Here is a 21,140-nt window from a genome sequence, read left to right on the forward strand (position 1 = left end):
AGGCGGGGCGCGGCCGCCCCCGCCAGGACCGGCGGGCCCGGAAATGCTAGCTGTCACAAAGGGGGGAACACGTGGGCGCCGACTGCCGGGCCGGCGGTCGCAGGGAGCCGGGGTCGCCTAGAGAGCCGCCCACCGTCTCCGAGGCCCGCCCAACTTCTCCGCCCCGGCCTCCCAGTTGGGGAGGGGGATTCCCGGCCCTGCCCGACCACCTCCCTCCAGTACGTACACGCGGCGCGAACCCGCGTCCACCGGACGCCGAACCGCTATTGCGAACTCCCGCAGACCCCTGCGATCCTGGGGAGACCTCCGCCCCCTCTTCCCCCAGGCGGGCTCTCCTTGTCACTGTGAGAGCTAGCCCCTGGGCTCCTGAGGCCTGAGCATCTCGGGCGCCTGCGGCAAAGGAGCCCCCCCACCCCGAGGGCCCCCTCTCTCTTCAATATAGGGTCCCTGCGTCCCTCAGTCTACCCCCGTCTCTCTTTCTCCCAGGTTTCGCCATCTCGTCCGGGACCCGCATAACCATGTCCATCCTTTACGTCTCCCCTCACCCCGATGCCTTCCCCAGCCTCCGGGCCCTCATAGCCGCTCGCTATGGGGAGGCTGGAGAGGGGCCAGGATGGGGAGGAGCCCACCCCCGAATCTGTCTCCAGCCGCCCCCAACCAGTAGGACGCCCTTTCCCCCACCCCGCCTGCCGGCCCTGGAGCAGGGGCCCGGTGGGCTGTGGGTGTGGGGGGCCACGGCTGTGTCTCAGCTGCTGTGGCCAGCGGGCCTCGGGGGCTCTGGGGGCAGCCAGGCGGCTGTCCTCGTCCAACAGTGGGTCAGCTACGCCGACACGGAGCTAATACCGGCTGCCTGTGGGGCTACGCTGCCAGCCCTGGGACTGCGAAGCCCAGCTCAGGACCCCCAGGTGAGTGGGGAGGAGAGAGGAGGGTGAGGGGGAAATTGGAGATGATCGTAATAGAGCCATCAGATACGGAAAAACGTTGATCAAGTCCCAGATTGTCACCGAGTGTGGTAGCCTTGGGCTGGCTTCTTAAACTCTGAGCCGGGTGCCTGATGTAATACCAGCCTCGCTGAGTTAATGCGATTAAAGGATGTGTCAGAGCACACAGTCCCATGCCAGGCAGCTTCGAAGTTTCCAGGTAGAAGTTTGTGAGTTGGATGAGAATAGATAGGGGTGACTGGGACTTGAGAGAAGCCTGGGTGAGGGAGAGGTGGCGGCTGCTGGAAGGAGATAAAGGAGAAATTAAATGAGGAGGAAGGGAGAGGAGAAACCCTACCAGTTATGTCTGTAAGTCCTTCCAGAGCAGGGCTGTGCCTACCCGCAGCTCCGCCTCCTGCTACGGTATCTAGCACGTGGCAGGCCCGTGGTGTTTCTCGAATGAATGAATTTGTGACACAGACCCTGGCGTCATCACCCTGTCTAAAATAGTCTCTCTTTCCTAGAATTTCTTGTTCCCATCAGCCTGCTGTGTGTTTCTTCGTAAGAGTTAAGAAAGGGCTGTGTACTAAGTAGTTGCTCATGTGTGGTCCTCCCTGTAAGCTGGCAGGCAGGGCTCGGCCTGTCCACGTGGGCGCCTCATTCCCCAGACAGGCGCTTTAAAAGAATTAAGCCCTGGACCTGGTGATTACTTTGCTGCCTCGGAGGATCTTTAATTCCTGTGCTTACTGTATGGCCCTGGCACATAGTACGTGTTCAATAGAGATTTGCTGGATGCGTCAGAAGTATTGATATGAGTGTGTGAGCGAAGGAGAGACTGACCTCAGAGGTGGTGATCTGCAGGAGTGGGTGTGGAGGGAGGCCTACCAGATCGGGTTAGGGGGTGGACCAGGCCTGTCTCATCCCCTTCCCCTTCCCGCAGGCTGCCCTGGGAGCCCTGGGCAGGGCCTTGAGCCCCTTGGAGGAGTGGCTCCGTCTGCACACCTACCTGGCTGGGGAGGCCCCCACGCTGGCTGACCTGGCAGCTGTCACAGCCCTGCTGCTGCCGTTCCGATATGTGAGTCACTGGGGCCTGGGGAGGAACCGAGAGCCCCTCTCTGACCTTGCTATAGGGTGGCTGAGATGGTCATTCCCCGTCTTAGGTCCTGGACCCCTCGGCCCGCCAGGTCTGGGGTAACGTGACCCGCTGGTTCCTCACGTGCGTCCAGCAGCCGGAATTCCGCGCCGTGTTGGGAGAAGTGGTTCTGTACTCGGGGGCCAGGCCCTTCTCTCAGCAGCCAGGTGAGGGAGGGCGGATGGCGGCTCCTCTCCGGCCGGCCGGGGCCTGCAACAGCCTGCGTGAGAGGCGGTAGCACTGTTACAGAGGGTCCCAGGGGCTGAGTGTGACCTCCTGCACCTCTCTCCAGGCCCTGAGGTGGCTGCACCCCCAAAGACAGCTGCTCAGCTCAAGAAAGAGGCAAAGAAGCGGGAGAAGCTAGAAAAATTCCAACAGAAGCAGAAAATGCAGCAGCAGCAGCCCCCCCCAGGGGAGGTGAGAGGCTCAGGGTGCAGCTGGAGGAGGTGGTACCCGGGAGGGGTGGGGAGGGGTGGCTGATAGCCTGGGCCTTGTCGTATTCCCCCCCCCCCCCCGCAGAAGAAACCAAAACCAGAGAAGAAAGAGAAACGGGATCCTGGGGTCATCACCTATGACCTCCTAACCCCACCCGGAGAGAAGAAAGGTAACCCCACCCTCCAGCTGCTCCGTCCAAGCGTTTGCCCCTTCTTGCTCCGGCCTTGCGGCCTTGCGTGCATCACGCTGCTCAGTGAGGGTGTCCGTCTCGCGATGGGCGTGCTAGAAGCCTGTCCCCCTGCGGGCCCGCCCCTTGCCCCTGCTCTCAGCCGCACACTGAGCCCTCCCCTCCGCCCCGCAGACGTCAGTGGCACCATGCCTGACTCATACAGCCCGCAGTACGTGGAGGCCGCCTGGTACCCTTGGTGGGAGCAACAGGGCTTCTTTAAGCCGGAGTATGGGGTGAGTGGGCACGGGGCCGGGAGGGAGGGGAGGGGCTGGAGGATGCTCTGCCTGGGGGCGGGGACTGAGGCCTCAGCGCTGTCCTCCACTCTCAGCGTCCCAGCGTGTCCACGCCCAACCCCCGAGGGGTCTTCATGATGTGCATCCCACCCCCCAACGTGACGGGCTCCCTGCACCTGGGCCACGCGCTCACCAACGCCATCCAGGACTCCCTGACTCGATGGTGAGCTGTGCGTGCTGGCCCTCGGGGCTCCCTTCTATTCCCTGGCTGGACTCTGTGAGCCTCAGCTCTGCCCCCTTGTGGTGCTTTGCTTCTCTTGCTCATTCCCCTCCTCTCAGTCCAGTAATCAAGGAAACCCATCCAACACCCCCTTACAGATTCTCTCCTCCCTCTCCTTCTGCTAAAAAAAATTAACAGATATTTATGTTATTTGAAAGGCAGAGAACCAGAGACAGAGACAGACAGAGGTCTTCTATGCACTGGTTCACTTACCAAATGCCCTCCACAGCTGGGGCCCGGTCAGGCCAAAACCAGGAGCTGGGAACTCTGTCAGGATCTCCCGCATGGGTGGCAGGGACCCAAGTACTTGAGCCCTCAGTTGTTGCCTCCTGGGTGCACATTAGCAGGAAGCTGGAATCAAGAGCGGAGCCAGGACTTGAACCCAGGCCCAGAGGCTCCAAGTGGCACCTTCACTGCTACGCCAGATACCTGCCTCTTAAAAAATAGCAGTGTTTTCAGTTTAACAAGAAATCTGTGGACGTATTCTTGTAAGAAATTGAGATTCAGGGCTCATCGACCGCTCCTATAGGCTGATTCCTCCCCACATAGCATTGTTAGCACTTTGCTGTGTGTCTTTCTGTTTGCTCGCATGTACATATACCCATCAATATTTAGCCTTCCTTTTTTTAAAAGACCGAAACCTCTGCCCCAGGGGGGCCAGTGTTGCAAAACGGGTGAAGCCACTGCCTGTGATGCCGGCATCCCATATTGGAGTACCAGTTCCAGTCCTGGCTGGTGCGCCATTTCAGATCCAACTCCCTCTAACAAGCCTACGAAAGCAATGGAAGGTGGCACAAGTACTACCACCCATGTAGGAGACCCCAGTGGAGTTCCTGGCTCCTGGTTTTGGCCAGGTCCTGCCCTGGCTGTTGTGGCCACTTATAGAACTCTGTCTCCTCTCTCTCTCTGTCTCTCTGTCTCTCTCTCTCTGTCTCTCTGATGCTCTGGCTTTCAAATAAATAAATCTTAAAGAAAAGCGAAAACCTCTACCCAGACAAGTTAGGTACTTGGAATGGGGGAGGGAGGTATAGTTTTCTTTTTCTTTTTTTTTTTTTAAAGATTTATTTATTTATTTGAAAGTCAGAGTTACACAGAGAGAGGAGAGGCAGAGAGAGAGAGGTCTTTCATCCGTTGATTCACTCCCCAAATGGCTGCAACAGCCAGAGCTGCGCCAATCTGAACCCAGGAGCCAGGAGCTTCTTCCGGGCCTCCCACATGGGTGCAGGGGCCCAAGGACTTGGGCCATCCTCTACTGCTTTCCCAGGCCACAGCAGAGCTGGATCAGAAGTGGAGCAGAAGGGACACGAACTGGTGCTCATATGGGAGGCAGGCACTGAAGGCAGCGGCTTTACCCGCTACGCCACAGTGCCGGTCCCTGGTTTTCTTTTTCTAACAGAAGGGACTTCTGTCGTTGGCCCATTTTCTATTGATTCTTTGTTTTTCTTTTTTAATTGGTTTATTGGAGTGGTCATCACCTGTTCAGGACATTGTTTGTTGGCTTATATACATTTTCTCCTGCTGTTGGATTGTGTAATTTTGAATGTTTCTCCATTTTAATGGTTTTTTTCCTACTGTTAATATTTTCATTATTAACAACTGCAAAATCCAAATATTCTAGGTAACTCATTTGTTTTAAATTTTTTTTGTTTTTTGCTTTTTAATTTTCATCTTACTTAAAGGTAGAGAGACAGAAAGAGGTCTGTCCACTGGTTCACTTCCCAGATGCCTGCAACAGCCAGAGCTGGGCCAGCCTGAAGCCAGGAGCCTGCAACTCCATCTGGGTCTCCCACGTTAGAGGCAGGGCCAAGTACTTGAGCCAACATCTGCCTCCCTGGATGACATGAGCAGGAAGTTGGATCAGCAGGAAGCTGGATCAGAAGCAGAGCAGACAGAACTTGAACCAGGTTCTGCAGGATGGGTTCAGGCCTCCTTAGCGGCAACTTAACCGTTAAGCCAACTACCCCCCAAAGTATTTTTTTGAATTTATCTTTTACCTAAAGATTTATTTTATTTGAAAGGCAGAGAAACACTGAGAAGGAGACAGAGATGTCCCATCCACTGCTTTACTCCCCCACATGCCTGCAGCAGCCAAGGCTGGGCCAGGCGGAAGCAGGCACTGGAACTGGGAGCAAAGGCAGGATCTGAACTCAGGCACTGCGGTGTGGTGTGAGGGCACCCAGGCGAGGCCCTGGCCTCTGGGCCAAATGCCTGCCCCTGGAAGTATTTGGAAGCAATTATCATTTTTGGAAACCATGGTTTATTTATTTATTATTTACTTCCTTCATCCCTCCCTCCTTCCCTCTTTTCTTTCTCTTCCTTCCTTCTCCCTGTCTTTCTCTCTCTCTCTCTCTCTTTTTTTTTTTTTTTTTTGGACAGGCAGAGTTAGTGAGAGAGAGAAAAAGGTCTTCCTTTCTGTTGGTTCACCCCCCAAAATGGCCGCTACGGCCGGCGCACTGCGCTGATCCGAAGCCAGGAGCCAGGTGCTTCCTCCTGGTCTCCCATGTGGGCGCAGGGCCCAAACACTTGGGCCATCCTCCACTGCACTCCCAGGACATAGCAGAGAGCTGGCCTGGAAGAGGAGCAACTGGGACAGAATCCGGCGCCCCAACCAGGACTAAAACCTGGGGTGCCGGCGCCGCAGGTGGAGGATTAGCCCAGTGAGCTGCAGCACCAGCCTCTCTCCTTTTTTTAAAGATTTATTTACTTACTTGAAAGTCAGAATTACAGAGAAAGGAGGAGAGGCAGAGAGAGAGAGAAAGAGGTCTTCCATCTGTTGGTTCACTCCCCAATTGGCTGCAACGGCCAGAACTGGGCCAATCTGAAGCCAGGAACCAGGAGCTTCTTCTGGGTCTCCCACGTGGGTGCAGGGGCCCAAGGACTTGGGCCATCCTCTACTGCTTTCCCAGGCCATAGCAGCCCCTCTGTCTCTCTAAGATTCATTTGTTTGAAAGGCAGCTCAGCGCACCGTCTGATCTCCCATGCCCCCACAGGCACCGCATGCGTGGGGAGACCACGCTGTGGAACCCTGGCTGTGACCACGCGGGCATTGCCACACAGGTGGTGGTGGAGAAGAAGCTGTGGCGAGAGCGGGGCCTGAGCCGGCACCAGCTGGGCCGCGAGGCCTTTCTGCAGGAGGTCTGGAAGTGGAAGGAGGAGTGAGTACACAGCCCTGCCGCCCTGACCCTGACCAGGAAAGACCACAGGGTCGGCCCCTCCTCTGGAGAGGGCCAGTGAGCCCCACCCTGTCCCATCAGCTGTCCCCCCACCCCCCAGTGCTGAGCCCCGCCCGTCTCCACCTGCAGGAAAGGTGACCGCATTTACCACCAGCTGAAGAAGCTCGGCAGCTCCTTGGACTGGGACCGAGCCTGCTTCACCATGGACCCTGTGCGTGGGAGGCGCCTCGGGGCTGGGGTGGGGGGCGCCAAGGCCCTGCTGCAGGGAAAGAGCCCACTCGCTGGGCGGCGCTGGTGCGGGCCCCCCCCCCCCCCATGACAGGCTCTCCCTCCCAGAGTCCCTGGCCCTGCTCCAGGAGTGGCCGAGGCTCCTGGCAACTCGCCGTCCCGCCTCCCTCACCCATGGGGCCTGAACTCCGTAGTTTTCCGCTGCAGCCCAGTAACTTCCCTGCCATCTTGGGCATCATCAGATTGCCCTTGAACTTCCGGGGCAGGCATTGGGTCCTGTGGTTAAGATACCCCTTGAGACGCTGGCGTCCCATAGCAGGCGTGTAGCCGGGGTCCCTGCTGCTCTGTGTCCCATCCAGCTCCCTGCCCTTGTATCTGGGAAGCAGCAGAGGATGGCCCAAGTCCCCAAGTCTGCCACCCACATGGGAGACCTGGATGGAGTTCCTGGCTCCTGGCTTAGCTTGGCCAAACCCCAGCTGTTGTAGGCATCTGGGGAGTGAGGTAGCCGATGGAAGGTCTCTCTCTATCTCTCTGCCTTTCAAATAAAGTAATTAGAAAGAAGAAGAAGAAAAGTGCTTCTCCCCTCGGGGGGTCTGGCTGACCAGGGATTCTAGAAGGCCAGGCCTCAGCGGGCCCTGCCGCCTTGGGTGTCTGTGCAGCTCCAGGCACCCAGCCCCAGCCCGCTCACTTCCCCTCCACCCCAGAAACTCTGCGAAGCTGTGACGGAGGCTTTCGTTCGGCTTCACGAGGAAGGCGTCATCTACCGCAGCACCCGGCTCGTCAACTGGTCCTGCACCCTCAACTCGGCCATCTCCGACATCGAGGTGCTCAGCCCCATGCCCTCCCCGGCCCCCGCCGCATGCCGCCACCCGGCCCCAGCCCCGGCCCCTTTCCTGAATGCCCCTCTTGCAGGTGGACAAGAAGGAGCTGACGGGCCGCACCCTGCTCCCCGTGCCTGGCTACAAGGAGAAGGTGGAGTTCGGGGTCCTCGTGTCCTTTGCCTACAAGGTCCAAGGCTCAGGTGGGAGCCAGGGGCGCCAGGATCCTGGGCTGAGTGAGGCGGGGGGACAGGCAGGGGCCAGGGCTGAGACCACAAGGCCTTCTGTCACCCCAGACAGTGACGAGGAGGTGGTGGTGGCAACGACTCGGATCGAGACGATGCTGGGCGATGTGGCTGTGGCTGTGCACCCTGAAGATTCCAGATACCAGGTGGGGGTGTGGGGTCTGGGGCCCCCGCTGAGAAGAAGCTCCGTTAGAAACGCCTCCTCTGGGTCCTCTCCTGGCCCTGGCGTTGGAGCCATCCGTGGCCGCTGCGGGAGTTTGGGTGTGGGGATGGTCAGGGCCCTGGGCAGGGAGGGGGACTCGGGCCCGCCCTCACGCATTCTTGGTTGACCTCTGGCCCCAGCACCTGAAGGGAAAGAGCGTGAGGCACCCGTTCCTGTCGCGGAGCCTGCCCATCGTCTTCGATGACTTCGTGGACATGGCATTTGGCACAGGTGCGGAGCCCCACGTGGCAGACCCCAGCCGTCCGGGCTGGCTCCCAGGGGGTTGTACAGGGAAGTGGGCTGGGGAGGTGACCTTGGCACGTGGACGCCCCAGGTGCGGTGAAGATAACCCCTGCCCACGACCAGAATGACTACGAGGTGGGGCAGCGGCACGGGCTGGAGGCCATCAGCATCATGGACTCCCGAGGGGCCCTGGTCAACGTGCCCCCGCCTTTCCTGGTGAGACCCCTGGGGTGTGGGGCTGGGCCGAGGGAGACTCGGGTACCCAGGCGTTGCGTGACGGGGCTTCCCGCCCGCCCAGGGCCTGCCCAGGTTTGAGGCCAGGAAGGCGGTGCTGGCTGCGCTGAAGGAGCAGGGACTGTTCCGTGGCGTCCAGGACAACCCCATGGTGGTGCCGCTTTGCAAGTGAGGCGCGGGCTGGGAGGGCAGGTGGGGGGCAGCGCAGGGTGCTCGCCACTAAGCCTCCCTCCCCACTGCCCGCAGCCGCTCCAAGGACGTGGTGGAGCCTCTACTGCGGCCACAGTGGTACGTGCGCTGCGGGGAGATGGCCCAGGCCGCCAGCGCTGCCGTGACCCGGGGTGACCTCCGCATCCTGCCCGAGGCCCATCAGCGGACTTGGCACGCCTGGATGGACAACATCCGGTGCGCGGGGCCCCTCGGTGGGCAGAGGGTGGCTGGGGAGGGGCCGGCGAGGCGCAGGCCTCCCTAATCCCCCCCCTCCTAGGGACTGGTGCATTTCCCGGCAGCTGTGGTGGGGCCACCGCATCCCGGCCTACTTCGTCACCGTCAATGACCCTGCGGTGCCCCCTGGGGAGGTGAGGCCCAGGGATGTCTGGGGGGCTGTGGGGTGGAGAGTCCCTGCCTGGGGAACAGGCAGGGCAAGGCAGACCCTCTCCATCTGTGGCAGGACCCCGACGGGCGGTACTGGGTGAGTGGACGCAGCGAGGCAGAGGCCCGAGAGAAGGCGGCCAAGGAGTTTGGAGTGACACCTGACAAGATCAGTCTGCAGCAAGGCAAGGCGGGGTCAGGGGCAGGCGGGGAGCAGAGCTGGGGAGCTGATCCTCGCTGCCCTCCCGCTGACCTCTGACCTCTGACCTCTGACCTCCCTCAGATGAGGATGTATTGGACACCTGGTTCTCCTCTGGCCTCTTTCCCTTTTCCATCTTGGGCTGGCCCAACCAGGTGTGTTCCTGGGGCTGGGTGGGGGTTGGGGTCTGGAAGGCAGCGACTGGGCTCCCCTCACAGCCGGTCTCTCCCCAGTCAGAAGACCTGAGTGCGTTCTACCCGGGGACACTACTGGAAACGGGCCACGACATCCTCTTCTTCTGGGTGGCCCGGATGGTCATGCTCGGCCTGAAGCTCACCGGCAGGCTGCCCTTCAGAGAGGTGAGGCGTCGGCTGAGCCCCGGTGCCCTCCTGTGCCACAGGATGGGGGGGCAGGGGGGCAGGGCGGGGCTGCGGTCCAGCCTGGGCCACCCTGAGTGATCCCCGCCTTCTCAGGAAGGAGCTGCTGAGGACACACCATGGGGGTGGGGGAGGGGACGCAAACAGGTGCAGGCCCCTGGGGTGCGGGGTGCTGAGGCCGAGGGAGGGGACTTGGCCTCACCGGCTCCGATCCCCGCCCCGCAGGTCTACCTCCACGCCATCGTGCGAGACGCCCATGGCCGGAAGATGAGCAAGTCTCTAGGCAACGTCATCGACCCCCTGGATGTCATCCACGGAGTCTCCCTGCAGGTGGGGCTGGGCGCAGGGCCCGCTGAGAAGGCGTAGCTGTCGGTCAAGCGGGCTGCGGCCACGACCGCCTGACGGCTCCCCCTCCGCCCCCAGGGCCTCCATGAGCAGCTGCTGAACAGCAACCTGGATCCCAGCGAGGTGGAGAAGGCTAAGGAAGGGCAGGTAGGTGGCCGGGACCGAGGGCTGAGTGCCAGCAGAGGGCGGCCGGCCGGCTGAGGACACGGCCCCTCCTCCTCCCCCCTGTAGAAGGCGGACTTCCCGGCGGGGATTCCTGAGTGTGGCACCGACGCCCTCCGGTTTGGACTGTGCGCCTACACATCCCAAGGTATGGCCGCCAGAACCGCGCCCTCAGCCCCGCCTCTGCTGGCATGAAGCCCTCTCCGCCTGGGCCTCCACTCGCCGTGGAGGGAGGGAGTGGTGAGGACGCCCATTTCACCCCAACGCAGGCCGTGACATCAACCTGGACGTGAACCGGATTTTGGGTTACCGCCATTTCTGCAACAAACTTTGGAATGCCACCAAGTTCGCCCTCCGTGGCCTGGGGAAGGATTTCGTGCCCTCGCCTACCTCCCAGGTTGGCGACGTCCACCCCCAACCCACCCCTGCCACTCAGGTGCAGGGAGCACAGACCCCCGAGGGGCTGCACATAGCTGAGGGCACAGACAGACACGGGGACACGTTGCAGGGGAAGGGCAGGGCGTGTCCCCAAGGTGGCTGGAGGCCTGTCCCTGGGCCCTAGATGCCGGCCCGGCCCCCAGCGGGCTCCTGGCACCAGATTTTCCCATGGTTCCTGCCCCCAGTTGGGTCCAGCTCCTGCCCGGGGCACACGGGCCTCGCCTGCTGACGCAGCCTGTCTCTCCAAGCCCGGGGGCCACGAGAGCCTGGTGGATCGCTGGATCCTCAGCCGGCTGGCGGAAGCCGTGAAACTCAGCAACCATGGTTTCCAGACCTATGACTTCCCAGCTGTCACCACCTCCCAATATAGCTTCTGGCTCTATGAGCTCTGTGATGTCTACCTGGTGAGGAGGGGCTACGGGGGGAGGGGGCAGCCTGCCGGGCCCCTCCCCAGGCCTCGCAGGTACTGACCGGCAGGGCTGGAGGCTAGACCCTGGCCCTGAGGCCTGCGCTGCCCCATCACCCAGGAGTGCCTGAAGCCTGTCCTGAACGGCGAGGACCAGGCGGCGGCCGAGTGTGCGCGCCAGACCCTCTACACCTGCCTGGACGTTGGCCTGCGGCTGCTGTCACCCTTCATGCCCTTTGTGACCGAGGAGCTGTTCCAGAGGCTGCCCCGACGGGCACCACAGGCCCCCCCCAGCCTCTGCGTCACCCCGTACCCCGAGCCCTCCGAGGTAGGGCTGAGCTCTGGACGGGGGGAGGGGCCGCCGGCCCTCCACCTGGCCTCTCACCCCACCCCCCGCCCTGCCCACAGTGCTCCTGGAAGGACCCTGAGGCAGAAGCCGCCCTCGAACTGGCGCTCAGCATCACGCGAGCTGTGCGGTCCCTGCGTGCCGACTACAACCTCACCCGCATCAAGCCCGACTGTGAGCCTCGGGCCCCCACGGCGCCCCCGCCCCACTGTCATCTGTCTCCTTGGAGCCAGGCCTCAGCGTCCTCTCTCCCCGACAGGTTTCCTGGAAGTGGCCGACGAGGCCACGGGCGCCCTGGCGTCGGCAGTGGCGGGCTACGTGCAGGCGCTGGCCAGCGCGGGTGTGGTGGCAGTCCTGGCGCCGGGAGCTCCCGCACCACAGGGCTGTGCCGTGGCCCTGGCCTCTGACCGCTGCTCCATCCACCTGCAGCTGCAGGGGCTGGTGGACCCGGCCCGGGAGCTGGGCAAGCTGCAGGCCAAGCGAGGCGAGGCCCAGCGTCAGGCCCAGCGGCTGCAGGAGCGCCGGGCCACCCCAGGCTACTCTGTCAAGGTGCCCCTCGAAGTCCAGGAGGCAGATGAAGCCAAGGTGTGTGGCATGGCCAGCTGTCTCCCGCGCCGTCGGCTCCCTGCAGCATCAAGGCCTGCGCCTGAGGCTGGACAGCGCCCAGGCCTGGCTGAGGAATTCTCGGGACAGTGCAGGGCTCAAGGCCTTGAGCTGGGATCCCATAGTTCCGTCTCCTTACACACGAGAAGCAGCCAGCCGGGAGTGGGGGCCCAGCCCAGGGCCGCACAAGTTGGGGGTGAGGCAGACCTAGAATAGAATGAGATGAGCCACTGCCCAGCTGAACCGCCTGTGCCCACCCAGCTGCCCCAGGTGGGAGACCCCCCCCCCCATGCCTGCCTGGGCTCCAGACCCATGTGCGGTCAGGGAGCCGTGGGTCTGGCACCTTCTGCAGCTGCAGCCGCAGGGCTGACCCGGGGGTGGCGGGCTCGGCTCGCCATGTCCTCCGGGATACCCTCTGCCTCCTGGGACCCCTCCAAGGAACTGCAGTGGGGTAGACTGCAAGCACGGAAAGGGGAACAGTACCCAGGCTGCGAGCTGGCCTTGGTGGGGGTGGTTCCCCGCACCGGAGGCTGCCAAGCCCTCAGGGCGCACAGTGTTCGAACCTTTGATAAACGCAGGCTCAGTGACTGGCCCCAGAGCACTGGAGCAGTGTGTAGGGGGGTGCACGTGGCTCTGAGGCCCCTCTGTCTGAGGACTGACCACTCTGGGGGAGAAATGCAAGACCCAAGAGGCTGGGCCATGGTGGGAGAGAGCAGGTGCCGCTGGCGAGGCTGGAGAGAATGGGATGGGGTGGGGCGGGGCGGGGCAAAGTGGCTACCACCTCCCCGCCCCTAACTGCCTGCCTCCCGTGGTCCTCAGAGTCAGCTTTGGCCCTCACCCTCCTGAGTGCCGGGGTCTCTTCTCGGGCCTGGGTCCTCACCCCTCCCCTTTCTCCACGCCAGCTCCAGCAGACAGAAGCAGAGCTCAGGAAGGTGGACGAGGCCATCACCCTGTTTCAGAAGATGCTGTGACCTGCCCGGCCTCAACCCACGACCCCCCAGTGGTGCACCATGGGGTTGGCAGCAATAAAATATTTTGCCACAAAGTTGTCCTTCGTCTGTGTATAGGGTGGGGGTGGACAGGCGGTGGGGCTGGGCTGGGTTCCTGAAACCTCAAGCTGCCTAATCCGAGCAAGCGGTCGGCCGAGGGCTGGAAGCCAGGCGCTGGGTCCCGGTGGGCAGAGGGGCATGTCTGGCTGGGTCCGTCCCTGGCACCGTGCCAAGCCTGAGTCATGCTGCTCACTCCCTCCCTCCCTCCTCCCCAGCTCGCCTCACTCACCTCCGCACTGCGGCCGCGGGAGACCCGCCCTGGCACCGCTGTTGCCTGTGGCCCTGGGCAGGCATGAGCAGAGGGGCTGGGGCTCCCCGTCCTGCCTTGTTGCCGGCAGGGCCTCCCCCTGCACTGAAGCCCGGTTAATTATAACTCTGACCTCAGTGCCCTGTGACGCCAGGCTGGGGCCGGCCCTGCCCAGGACACCCAACAACCAGGTAGGGGAGAGGCCTGAGAGCAACTTGGACTTCCTGTGTGTGGGGGGTGCCTGTGGGGCAGGGCTGTGAACTCTGCCAGGAAGGGGTGGTGGGCTGGGAAGGCAGGCCCTGGGGCGGGGCCTTGCACGCCTCCCCCCCCGCAGGTGTTTGTCCTGGTTGGCCAGATGAGGCCCTCAGGTTGCCTGGGCGACTGAGGGGGCAGCACGGAAGCCGAGCTGGAGGAGATGAGACAGTCAAGTGGCAGGAAGGGGCCAGAGCAGGTGCCCGTGGAGGCAGAGCCACGCCTGCCCTGGAACCGGCTGCTGCTTCCTCGTCCTTGGAGAGCTTTCTGTCTCCCAGATCCATGTCTCAGCCATGCTCCCCGGAAAGGCGCCCCTGCCCTGCCTGGGCCCCTCGGGGCTGCTGCTGCTGCAGCTGCTGCTGTCCCCCACGTCTGCCTTCTTCCCCAACATCTGGAGCCTCCTGGCCGCGCCCGGCTCATTCACCCACCAGGACCTGACCGAGGAGGCTGCGCTCAACGTCACCCTCCAGCTCTTCCTGGAGCAGCCGCCCCCGGGCAGGCCTCCCGTTCGTCTTGAGGATTTCCTGGTGAGCTTCCCTGGGTCCCCATTCCCTGGGACCCCTACCCCCTGAGGGCCCTGGATGTCAAGGGAAGGGCTGTCCCCCCCGCCCCCCGCTGAGTCTAAGTCCTCCTTAGAAAGGTCTGGGGCTACCCCTCCCTTCGAGGGCCCAGCACCCTCCATTCACCCGCACCCCGCCTTGGGTGCCAGTCACCGAGGGCCTTCCCTGGAGCCCCTGCATCACCCACCCATCTCCCCAGGGCCGAACCCTCCTCGCCGATGACCTTTTTGCTGCCTACTTTGGACCTGGGGCTCCTTCCCGGCGGTTCCGAGCAGCCCTAGGCGAGGTGTCTCGTGCCAACGCAGCCCAGGACTTCCTGCCAACTTCCAGGAACGACCCTGACTTGCACTTTGATGCCGAGAGGCTGGGCCAGGGACGCACTCGCCTCGTGGGAGCTCTGCGGGAGACCCTGGCGGCAGCCAGAGCCCTGGACTACAGCCTGGCCCGCCAGCGCCTTGGAGCCGCGCTCCATGCCCTGCAGGTGAGAGCCGCGTCGGGGCCTGCACAGCCAAGTCTCCCTCTCCCGGATGGAGGCTAGCTCGGCTTTCCAGGCCCCGTGCTAGCTCCCCACTTCCAAACTGGCTGAGGCCACTGAGGCCGCAGAGAAGCAAGGGTCAGAGAGGGAACAGTGAGGCGGGAGAGGTGAGGGCAGCGGCACGTCGCGGCCTTTGGCTGAGATGGGGGGGGGGGGTGCTGGGGCAGGTCCCACCTGGGCAGAGCTCTGTTCTGAGCGATGGAGAGAGAGCAGTGGAGACTTGGGGTGGCTGACGGCAGCAATGAGGGGAACCCCGAGGAGTGGGACACCAGCGCTGGAGTCCTGGGAGCACTCACATGGCGCCTCGTTTCCCTCCTCTGCCCCCTGCCCCGGGCACCAGGATTTCTACAGTCACAGCAACTGGGTGGAACTGGGGGAGCAGCAGCCACACCCTCACCTCCTCTGGCCGAGGCGGGAGCTGCAGAGCCTGGCCCAAGGTACAGCCATGTCCCTGGGGGAGGGGAGCCTGTCTGCTCAGCCCCCGTGTCACATCCTGAGGTCTCGAGAAGTGACACCACCTCGGCTCCGAAGGCACCTTGAGGGCCTCGGGTCCCCAGACCTCAGGCCGGTCTTTGATCTGGCTTCCTCCCCGAGCTGGCTCCCGCAGGGTTTCCTCTTCCTCCCAACTGAACTATGACCCGGAAGCTGCTTCCCCCATTAGAAACTCACTTCCTTCTCCAGAGGGCATGACCCCCTCAGGCCTGGTCCCCCGACTTCCTGGGCTCTTGAACACAATCCCAGTCTCCAGTCCTCAGTCTCGCTGCCAGCCCAGGAACTCCAGGATTGAGCTCAGAAAGCACAGGTGGCCATGGTACCTCCGGGCTTTATCTTGTTCCGGGTGTGAGGAAAAGCGGAAGGAGTCTGGGTGGCAGGGCAGAGGTGGGGCGGCAGAACCTTGCATTTTAGCCCCTGCCCTCTCTTGCCAGAGGGTGATCCTACCTGCTCTGACTGCGAGCAGCTGAGCTGTCCTGGGAACTTGCTGGCCGTCACACACCTCACCTCGGGCTACTTTGGAACTTATCCCCCCAAACCTCCAGGTACCAGCTGGGAAAGTTCCCCAGAAATAAGAAGGGAAAGCCACGTCGTTTGATCACGTGCAGGCGCTCAGTCCCCTCGGCCCTTGTCCCGTTTGCTGTGGCATCACTTTCTAGAACAAGGCGATGCTAGGAGTGCGGCAGGGGCATGATGGCCCCTGGGAGACCACGGTCACTCGGGACGGGGAGGGGCTTCTTGCTCAGCTGTTAGGATTGCTCTGTTGCCTATGGGCAGCTTGGGGGGACTGGCTAGAGGAATCTGGGGATCTACCTTGTGCTGTGGAGGGATCAGGGATCCACCCCATGCCGTGGAGGGATCTGGGGATTCACCTTGTGCCAGGAGGGATCTGGGAACCCACTGTGCTGTGGAGGGACCTGGGGATTCACCCTGTGCTACAGAGGGATCTGGGGATCCACTCCATGCTGTGGAGGGGTCTGTGGGTCCACTCCATGCTGTACAGAAATCTGGGGGTCTACTCTGTGCCATGGAGGAACCTGTGGATCCACCCTGTGCTGTGGAGGGATCTTGGGATCCACCCTGTACTGTGGAAGGATTTAGGGATCCAGTGCATGCTGTGGAGAGACCTGGGGATTCACCCTGTACTGCAGAGGGGTGTGGGAATCCACCCTGTGCTGTGGAGGGACCTGGGGATCCACTGTGTCCTGTGGAGGGATCTGGGGATCCACTCTGTGTTGCGGCAACTGACCCCTGCAGCTTTACTGTAGAGCTGCCCTCCACAAAGTGTCACCACTCCCTGCTGATCTGCTAAGGGGTGAGAGACCAGGTCAGCAAGGGCCTCGTTTTCTCAGGAGGCGCTTGGGTTTTGACCTCTACTTCCCAGATCCCTCTCCCCAACCCAGGCAAGTGTAGCCATGGAGGCCACTTCGACCAGAGCAGCTCGCAGCCCCCCCGGGGAGGCATCAACAAGGACAGCACATCGCCGGGCTTCTCCCCGCACCACACGCTGCACGCGCAGGCGGCACAGCTGGCCCTTCTCGCCTCCATCCAGGCCTTCAGCCTCCTGCGCAGCCGCCTGGGAGACAGCGGTTTCTCCAGGTGAATGGCCGCTCGGGGGAGAGCCGAGAAGCCAGGGGGCTGGCCGAGAGGGCACGGACGCTTCACTGTGTCTCTGGCCCGCTCCCCAGGCTGCTGGACATCACCCCAGCCTCCGGCCTGAGCTTTGTGCTGGACACCACTGGCAGCATGGGTGAAGAGATCAATGCCGCCAAGATCCAGGCTCGCCACATCGCCGAGCGGCGGCGGGGGAGCCCCATGGAGCCGGCACACTACATACTAGTGCCTTTCCATGACCCGGGTAAGTGTGGGGCAGGGCGGAGGGGGCAGAGGCTTCTGGGGAGGAAGGAGGCTGGCCGGGCTCCGCCTCCTTCAGGCTGCTTCCCCCGCCCTGAGTGAGCCTCTGCTGGGCTCCCGTGTGCCGGCAGAAAACAAGGCCGCTGCTCCCAGTGTTTCTAGAACGGCAGCTCTCCGCCAGCTTACCGCCTGGCCCGCACCCAGGCGCACCACCTCAGCTGTCTTAGGCTTCCATGCTAGGAAGTGCTTCTCAACTCTGTCCTTCCCTGTGGGTTAAAATGAACACGAGGAGCTGTCCAATCCGGGCCTTTGGGGAGCGTCTGAGGTAGCTAGTTGCACTGAACAAGACTACTTCAAAAAGTCGGGGTGGGGGCGAATGGAATTAACAGTCAAGCTTATTTTGGTGCAAAAGATTTGGAAATCCCTGGAGTTCTTCTTCTCAAATAACACCACTTTGCATAAACTTTTGGAAGATACCTCACGTTTCTTTCCCAGCTGAATTAGAAGTCAGAAGATCTGGCCTGGGCCCACCAGTCTTACTGGGTGTCCTCAGGCTGGTCATAATCTCTCTGCTTCAGTCTCATCACCTGTAAGTGGGTCAGTACCTACCTTCTCTTGCCTATGTCCCAGAGTTGAACTGATGATCGGATAAAATGCTTCCTGGACTGAGAAGTCCCTAGCAGTAGGGCTTGAGTCTGTTGTGTTGGCATAAATCTCACAGTGGCTGGCACTGAACGGCACTTACTACATGTTTGATGAAGGTATGAGTAAGTGAATAATGCAGGTTCGCCTACATCAAGGCTCTAAGATTTACAGACTCAGTGCATAGTTCTCCCAGCGAGCCTCTGAGGTTTGTCTTCCCTGATAAGGAAGCAGAGGCCCTGGCTGGTCTTCATGCACACACGTGTGTTCAGTAAAGGTTCATGCAGTACCACAGGAACTGGCACCATTTTGTTCAGGGAGTGGGGTCTCCCTTTCCTGCCAGGTGCACCTAGCTCCGCCCTGCCCCAACAAAGGTAAAGAACCATAGAAATAGAAGGGAACATTGTTCCCCTCACTACTCGTCCCCCCCACCCAAGCACAGCAGGCCTCTCATCTGGGGAGGGGGTCCCGGGTGGGAACGAGGGCTCTTACCTCACTGTCGGCCTCCTTTTTCTCTTCCCAGGGTTCGGTCCAGTCTTTACAACCAGTGATCCTGACAGTTTCTGGCAACAGCTCAATGAGATCCATGCTTTAGGGGGTGGAGACGAGCCCGAGATGTGCCTGTCCGCGCTGGAGGTCTGGCCCCTCCCTTCCCCTTCCCTTCCCATCCCTCCCTTTCCTGACTATGAGGGGGCGCATCACCACCAGGGGGCGCGTCACCACCAGGGAGAGCTTCACCACCAGGGGGCGCGTCACCACCAGGGGGCGCTCCAACCTCCCTCGCGCCTTCTACCCACCCTCAGCGCAGTGCCGCCAGCTCCGCCGCTGGCTCCCAGGACACCTGCCCTTCTGCTCTGTCCTCTTACCCCTTCCCCGGCCCCCGCCATTTGTCACTCCAGCCCTCTCCCTCCCTGCCAGCTGGCCTTGCTGCACACGCCTCCACTCTCAGACATCTTCGTCTTCACGGACGCCTCCCCCAAGGACGCCTTTCTCACCAACCGGGTGGAATCGCTGACCCGGGAGCGGCGCTGCAGGGTGAGCACAGCTGACAGGAGAGCCGGTGTCAGCCCCCGAGGGCCGGGGGAGACCCTGTGAAACAATGTCAGGACGAGCGGCCACGCCGCGGGGCGGGAGAGGCAGACGTGGAATGCACCGTGTCCTTACACTCATGGTCCTCAAGGGTGGGCCGCGCTCCCCTGAGCGGCGCTGACCCAGCCCAGTAAAGAACCGGGGATCCAGTTGTCTAAGACCCAGTGTGGAAAATGGCGACAGCCCTAAGGGCAGGGCAGAAGGCCGGGTGGGCTGTGCCCTCAGGAGACCCCACCGCAGCGGGCAGAGGGTGGGCCGAGAGAGCTGACGCTAATCGCCCGCGCATAGCCGGGACCCTCTTCTGGCCACAGGTGACGTTCCTGGTGACCGAAGACCCGGCGCGGGTGCAGGGCCGAGCTCGCCGTGAGGTCCTGTCCCCTCTGCGCTTTGAGCCCTATGAAGCAGTGGCCCTGGCTTCAGGCGGAGAGGTGATCTTCACCAAGGACCAGCACATTCGGGACGTGGCGGCCATTGTTGAGGAGAGCACTGCGGCGCTGGTGAGGAAGCGCGCCCGGGCGGCTGGCGCCCCCTGCTGGGAGCCGCGGGTGGTGACGCTGCCTGAGACCGGCAATGGCTCCCAGCGCCCTGGGGCCGGCCCGGTTGGTCGGAGGGGTGGGAAAGGAAGTTTCTTCTCCTCCGAGAGCCATAGCTGCTCACCTCCCACGTTGCCCTTCCCTCTCAGTAACCCCCTCCCTCGGCCTCCCGCTTTCCACCCTCAGGGCCATGTCTGCGTCGCTCTCTCACCTGTCGCTCTTCTGCACGTGTGCTCTCTTTCAGTCTCCTGGCTGTGCCCACACTTCGTTCCATGTCTTACCTTCTCCCCCATTGCTTGGTCCCGCCCACCCGCAGGTGACTCTTCCACTGGAACCGCCTGCTGTGGTGCCTGGGAGGCCACTTGTGTTCAGTGTAGACGGGCTGCTCCAGAAAGTCACGGTCAGGATCCACGGGGAGGTCAGCAGCTTCCGGATCAGGAACCCTGAAGGTGCCTGCTTGTGTCTCACAGCGAGGCCAGAGCGGACGCTGCAGGGTGGGGAAGGAGAGGGGACGACCCCAGGGAGGGAACTGGTTCATGAGACAAGCTCTTACCCCCCCACCAGGGATCTTCCAGAGCCAGGAGGAAGGCACCGGCCCTCTAGGCCACACGCGCCGTTTTGGCCAGTTCTGGATAGTGACCGTGAATGACCCCCCACGGACAGGGGCCTGGGAGATCCAGGTCACGGCTGAGGGCACACCCCGGGTGCGAGTGCAAGGTGAGGAGGAAGATGTTCCTGGGAAGGGGAGGGGCAGGGAGCAGTGCCAGTCCTAGGGGGTGGGGGTGGGGGTCTCTCACCACCTTTGCCCTCCCCCAGCCCAGACTTCCCTGGACTTCCTCTTCCACTTTGGGATCCCCGTGGAGGACGGGCCCCATCCTGGCCTCTACCCGCTTACCCAGCCGGTGGCAGGTATGCCTGCTCCCTGACCCCTCCCCCACTTTGTGAGTTTTATTCCTGTGTGTGTCCCCGTTACGTGTACATGCATGTCTATAACTGAGTTACAATTTACATGAAGGGCATCGCGTTTAAGATTACAGTGCAATAGGTTTCACGTAATACACCCGTGTTCAAGAACCGTTTCCAGTGCCCCACCCCTCCCTCCAGACCCCTGCCCACCAGTAGCCCTGAGGTAACCCCCAACCAAAAAGCCAGCGCCTCTCTGCTCCATTGTGCGAATCTCACGCACTGCCCTCCCGGTCCCAGGTCTGCAGACTCAGCTGCTGGTAGAAGTGACGGGGCTGGGCTCCAACAGCAATGCTGGGGGCGCTCGGCCACATTTCTCCCATGCGCTCCTTCGAGGGGTCCCCGAGGGCACCGAGCTGGGCAGCGTGCGCTTGGAGCCCGTGGGACCCCCACAGCGAGGGCTCCTGGCCGCCGCACTGCCGCCCACGCTGGCATCCGCCGCCGGAGCCTTCTCTCTCGAGCTGGTCGGCCAGGACGGAGGGGGCCAGGGCCTGCGCAGGGCTGCCCCCCAGCCTTATACTGTGGCGCCGGTCCTTTTGGAGGTGAGACAGGGCGGGGCGGCGGGGACTGGAGACAGCTGGAGCGGCCCCTCCCCTCACGGCCCTTCTCCTCAGCTCAGTGGGCCCCCGGATCTCTTGGCTCCGGGTAGCAGAGCACCGCTCAGCCTCCGCGTCGCCAGCTTCTCGGGCCCTCAGGATCTGGATCTCAGGACGTCTGTCTACCCCAGCTTCGCCCTCGCCTCCAATCTCTCCAGGTGAACCCCATTACTCCACGCCCCGCCCCTGAGCCCTCCCGATTGGCCCTCAGAGTCTTCCCTGGGTGTACCCTGACGTCAGTATCCACCGGCCAGGGCTCGTCTGGGAGTGAACGAGTCTGCCTGGGGACGCCTGTGGCTGCAGATCCCAGACTCAGCACCCCCAGACTCTGTGGTGACCGTAACTGTGGCTGCAGTGAGAAGAGATGGCGGCCCAGGGTCCCCGACCCACGCCTTCCTTAGGCTCCTGGTGCAGGCCAGGGCCCCGCAGGTGAGGCGCGCTCCCTCCTACATGTGGGGCAGGCTGAACTGGGGGCTAGCTCTAGCATAC

At 62.3% G+C, this 21,140-nt stretch overlaps 2 protein-coding genes and 1 long non-coding RNA gene across 5 annotated transcripts in view; 2 read left to right on the forward strand and 1 right to left on the reverse strand.

Moving 5' to 3' along the window:
• On the forward strand, positions 1-12,884 carry VARS1 (valyl-tRNA synthetase 1). Its single transcript, XM_051854934.3, has 30 exons — positions 1-218; positions 487-905; positions 1,861-1,995; positions 2,081-2,219; positions 2,345-2,469; positions 2,572-2,656; positions 2,849-2,949; positions 3,045-3,172; positions 6,220-6,384; positions 6,532-6,613; positions 7,335-7,454; positions 7,543-7,651; positions 7,745-7,839; positions 8,036-8,126; positions 8,230-8,354; positions 8,437-8,540; positions 8,619-8,777; positions 8,860-8,950; positions 9,043-9,148; positions 9,247-9,317; positions 9,396-9,521; positions 9,765-9,869; positions 9,963-10,031; positions 10,116-10,194; positions 10,316-10,443; positions 10,733-10,888; positions 11,012-11,218; positions 11,299-11,410; positions 11,496-11,821; positions 12,742-12,884. The coding sequence occupies exons 2-30, from the start codon at positions 519-521 to the stop codon at positions 12,808-12,810; spliced, it is 3,795 nt and encodes a 1,264-aa protein (XP_051710894.3). The 5' UTR covers positions 1-218; positions 487-518; the 3' UTR covers positions 12,811-12,884.
• On the reverse strand, positions 11,333-13,240 carry LOC138849681 (uncharacterized). The gene is made up of 2 exons (XR_011388727.2): positions 13,118-13,240; positions 11,333-12,046 (listed from the first exon to the last, which is right to left on the reverse strand). It is a non-coding gene; the product is annotated as an uncharacterized LOC138849681 (long non-coding RNA).
• VWA7 (von Willebrand factor A domain containing 7) overlaps positions 12,897-21,140 on the forward strand; it is a 13,757-nt gene continuing 5,513 nt past the window's right edge. For 2 of the 3 annotated variants that reach the window (XM_070074198.2, XM_002714280.6), the window contains exons 1-16: positions 12,897-13,326; positions 13,666-13,914; positions 14,147-14,428; positions 14,823-14,919; positions 15,409-15,519; positions 16,378-16,573; positions 16,663-16,832; positions 17,994-18,106; positions 18,389-18,505; positions 18,871-19,056; positions 19,409-19,541; positions 19,657-19,809; positions 19,909-20,001; positions 20,296-20,597; positions 20,670-20,809; positions 20,906-21,080. In XM_070074198.2, the coding sequence (XP_069930299.2) occupies positions 13,027-13,326; positions 13,666-13,914; positions 14,147-14,428; positions 14,823-14,919; positions 15,409-15,519; positions 16,378-16,573; positions 16,663-16,832; positions 17,994-18,106; positions 18,389-18,505; positions 18,871-19,056; positions 19,409-19,541; positions 19,657-19,809; positions 19,909-20,001; positions 20,296-20,597; positions 20,670-20,809; positions 20,906-21,080 (2,817 nt within the window). In that variant the 5' untranslated portion in view covers positions 12,897-13,026. The remainder of the gene's footprint in view (positions 13,327-13,665; positions 13,915-14,146; positions 14,429-14,822; positions 14,920-15,408; positions 15,520-16,377; positions 16,574-16,662; positions 16,833-17,993; positions 18,107-18,388; positions 18,506-18,870; positions 19,057-19,408; positions 19,542-19,656; positions 19,810-19,908; positions 20,002-20,295; positions 20,598-20,669; positions 20,810-20,905; positions 21,081-21,140) is intronic. The other variant, XR_007923010.3, reaches the window with a different exon arrangement.

This window comes from Oryctolagus cuniculus, chromosome 5 (assembly GCF_051225735.1).
Source record: "Oryctolagus cuniculus isolate XC-2025 breed Fujian yellow rabbit chromosome 5, ASM5122573v1, whole genome shotgun sequence".
NCBI lineage: Eukaryota > Metazoa > Chordata > Mammalia > Lagomorpha > Leporidae > Oryctolagus > Oryctolagus cuniculus.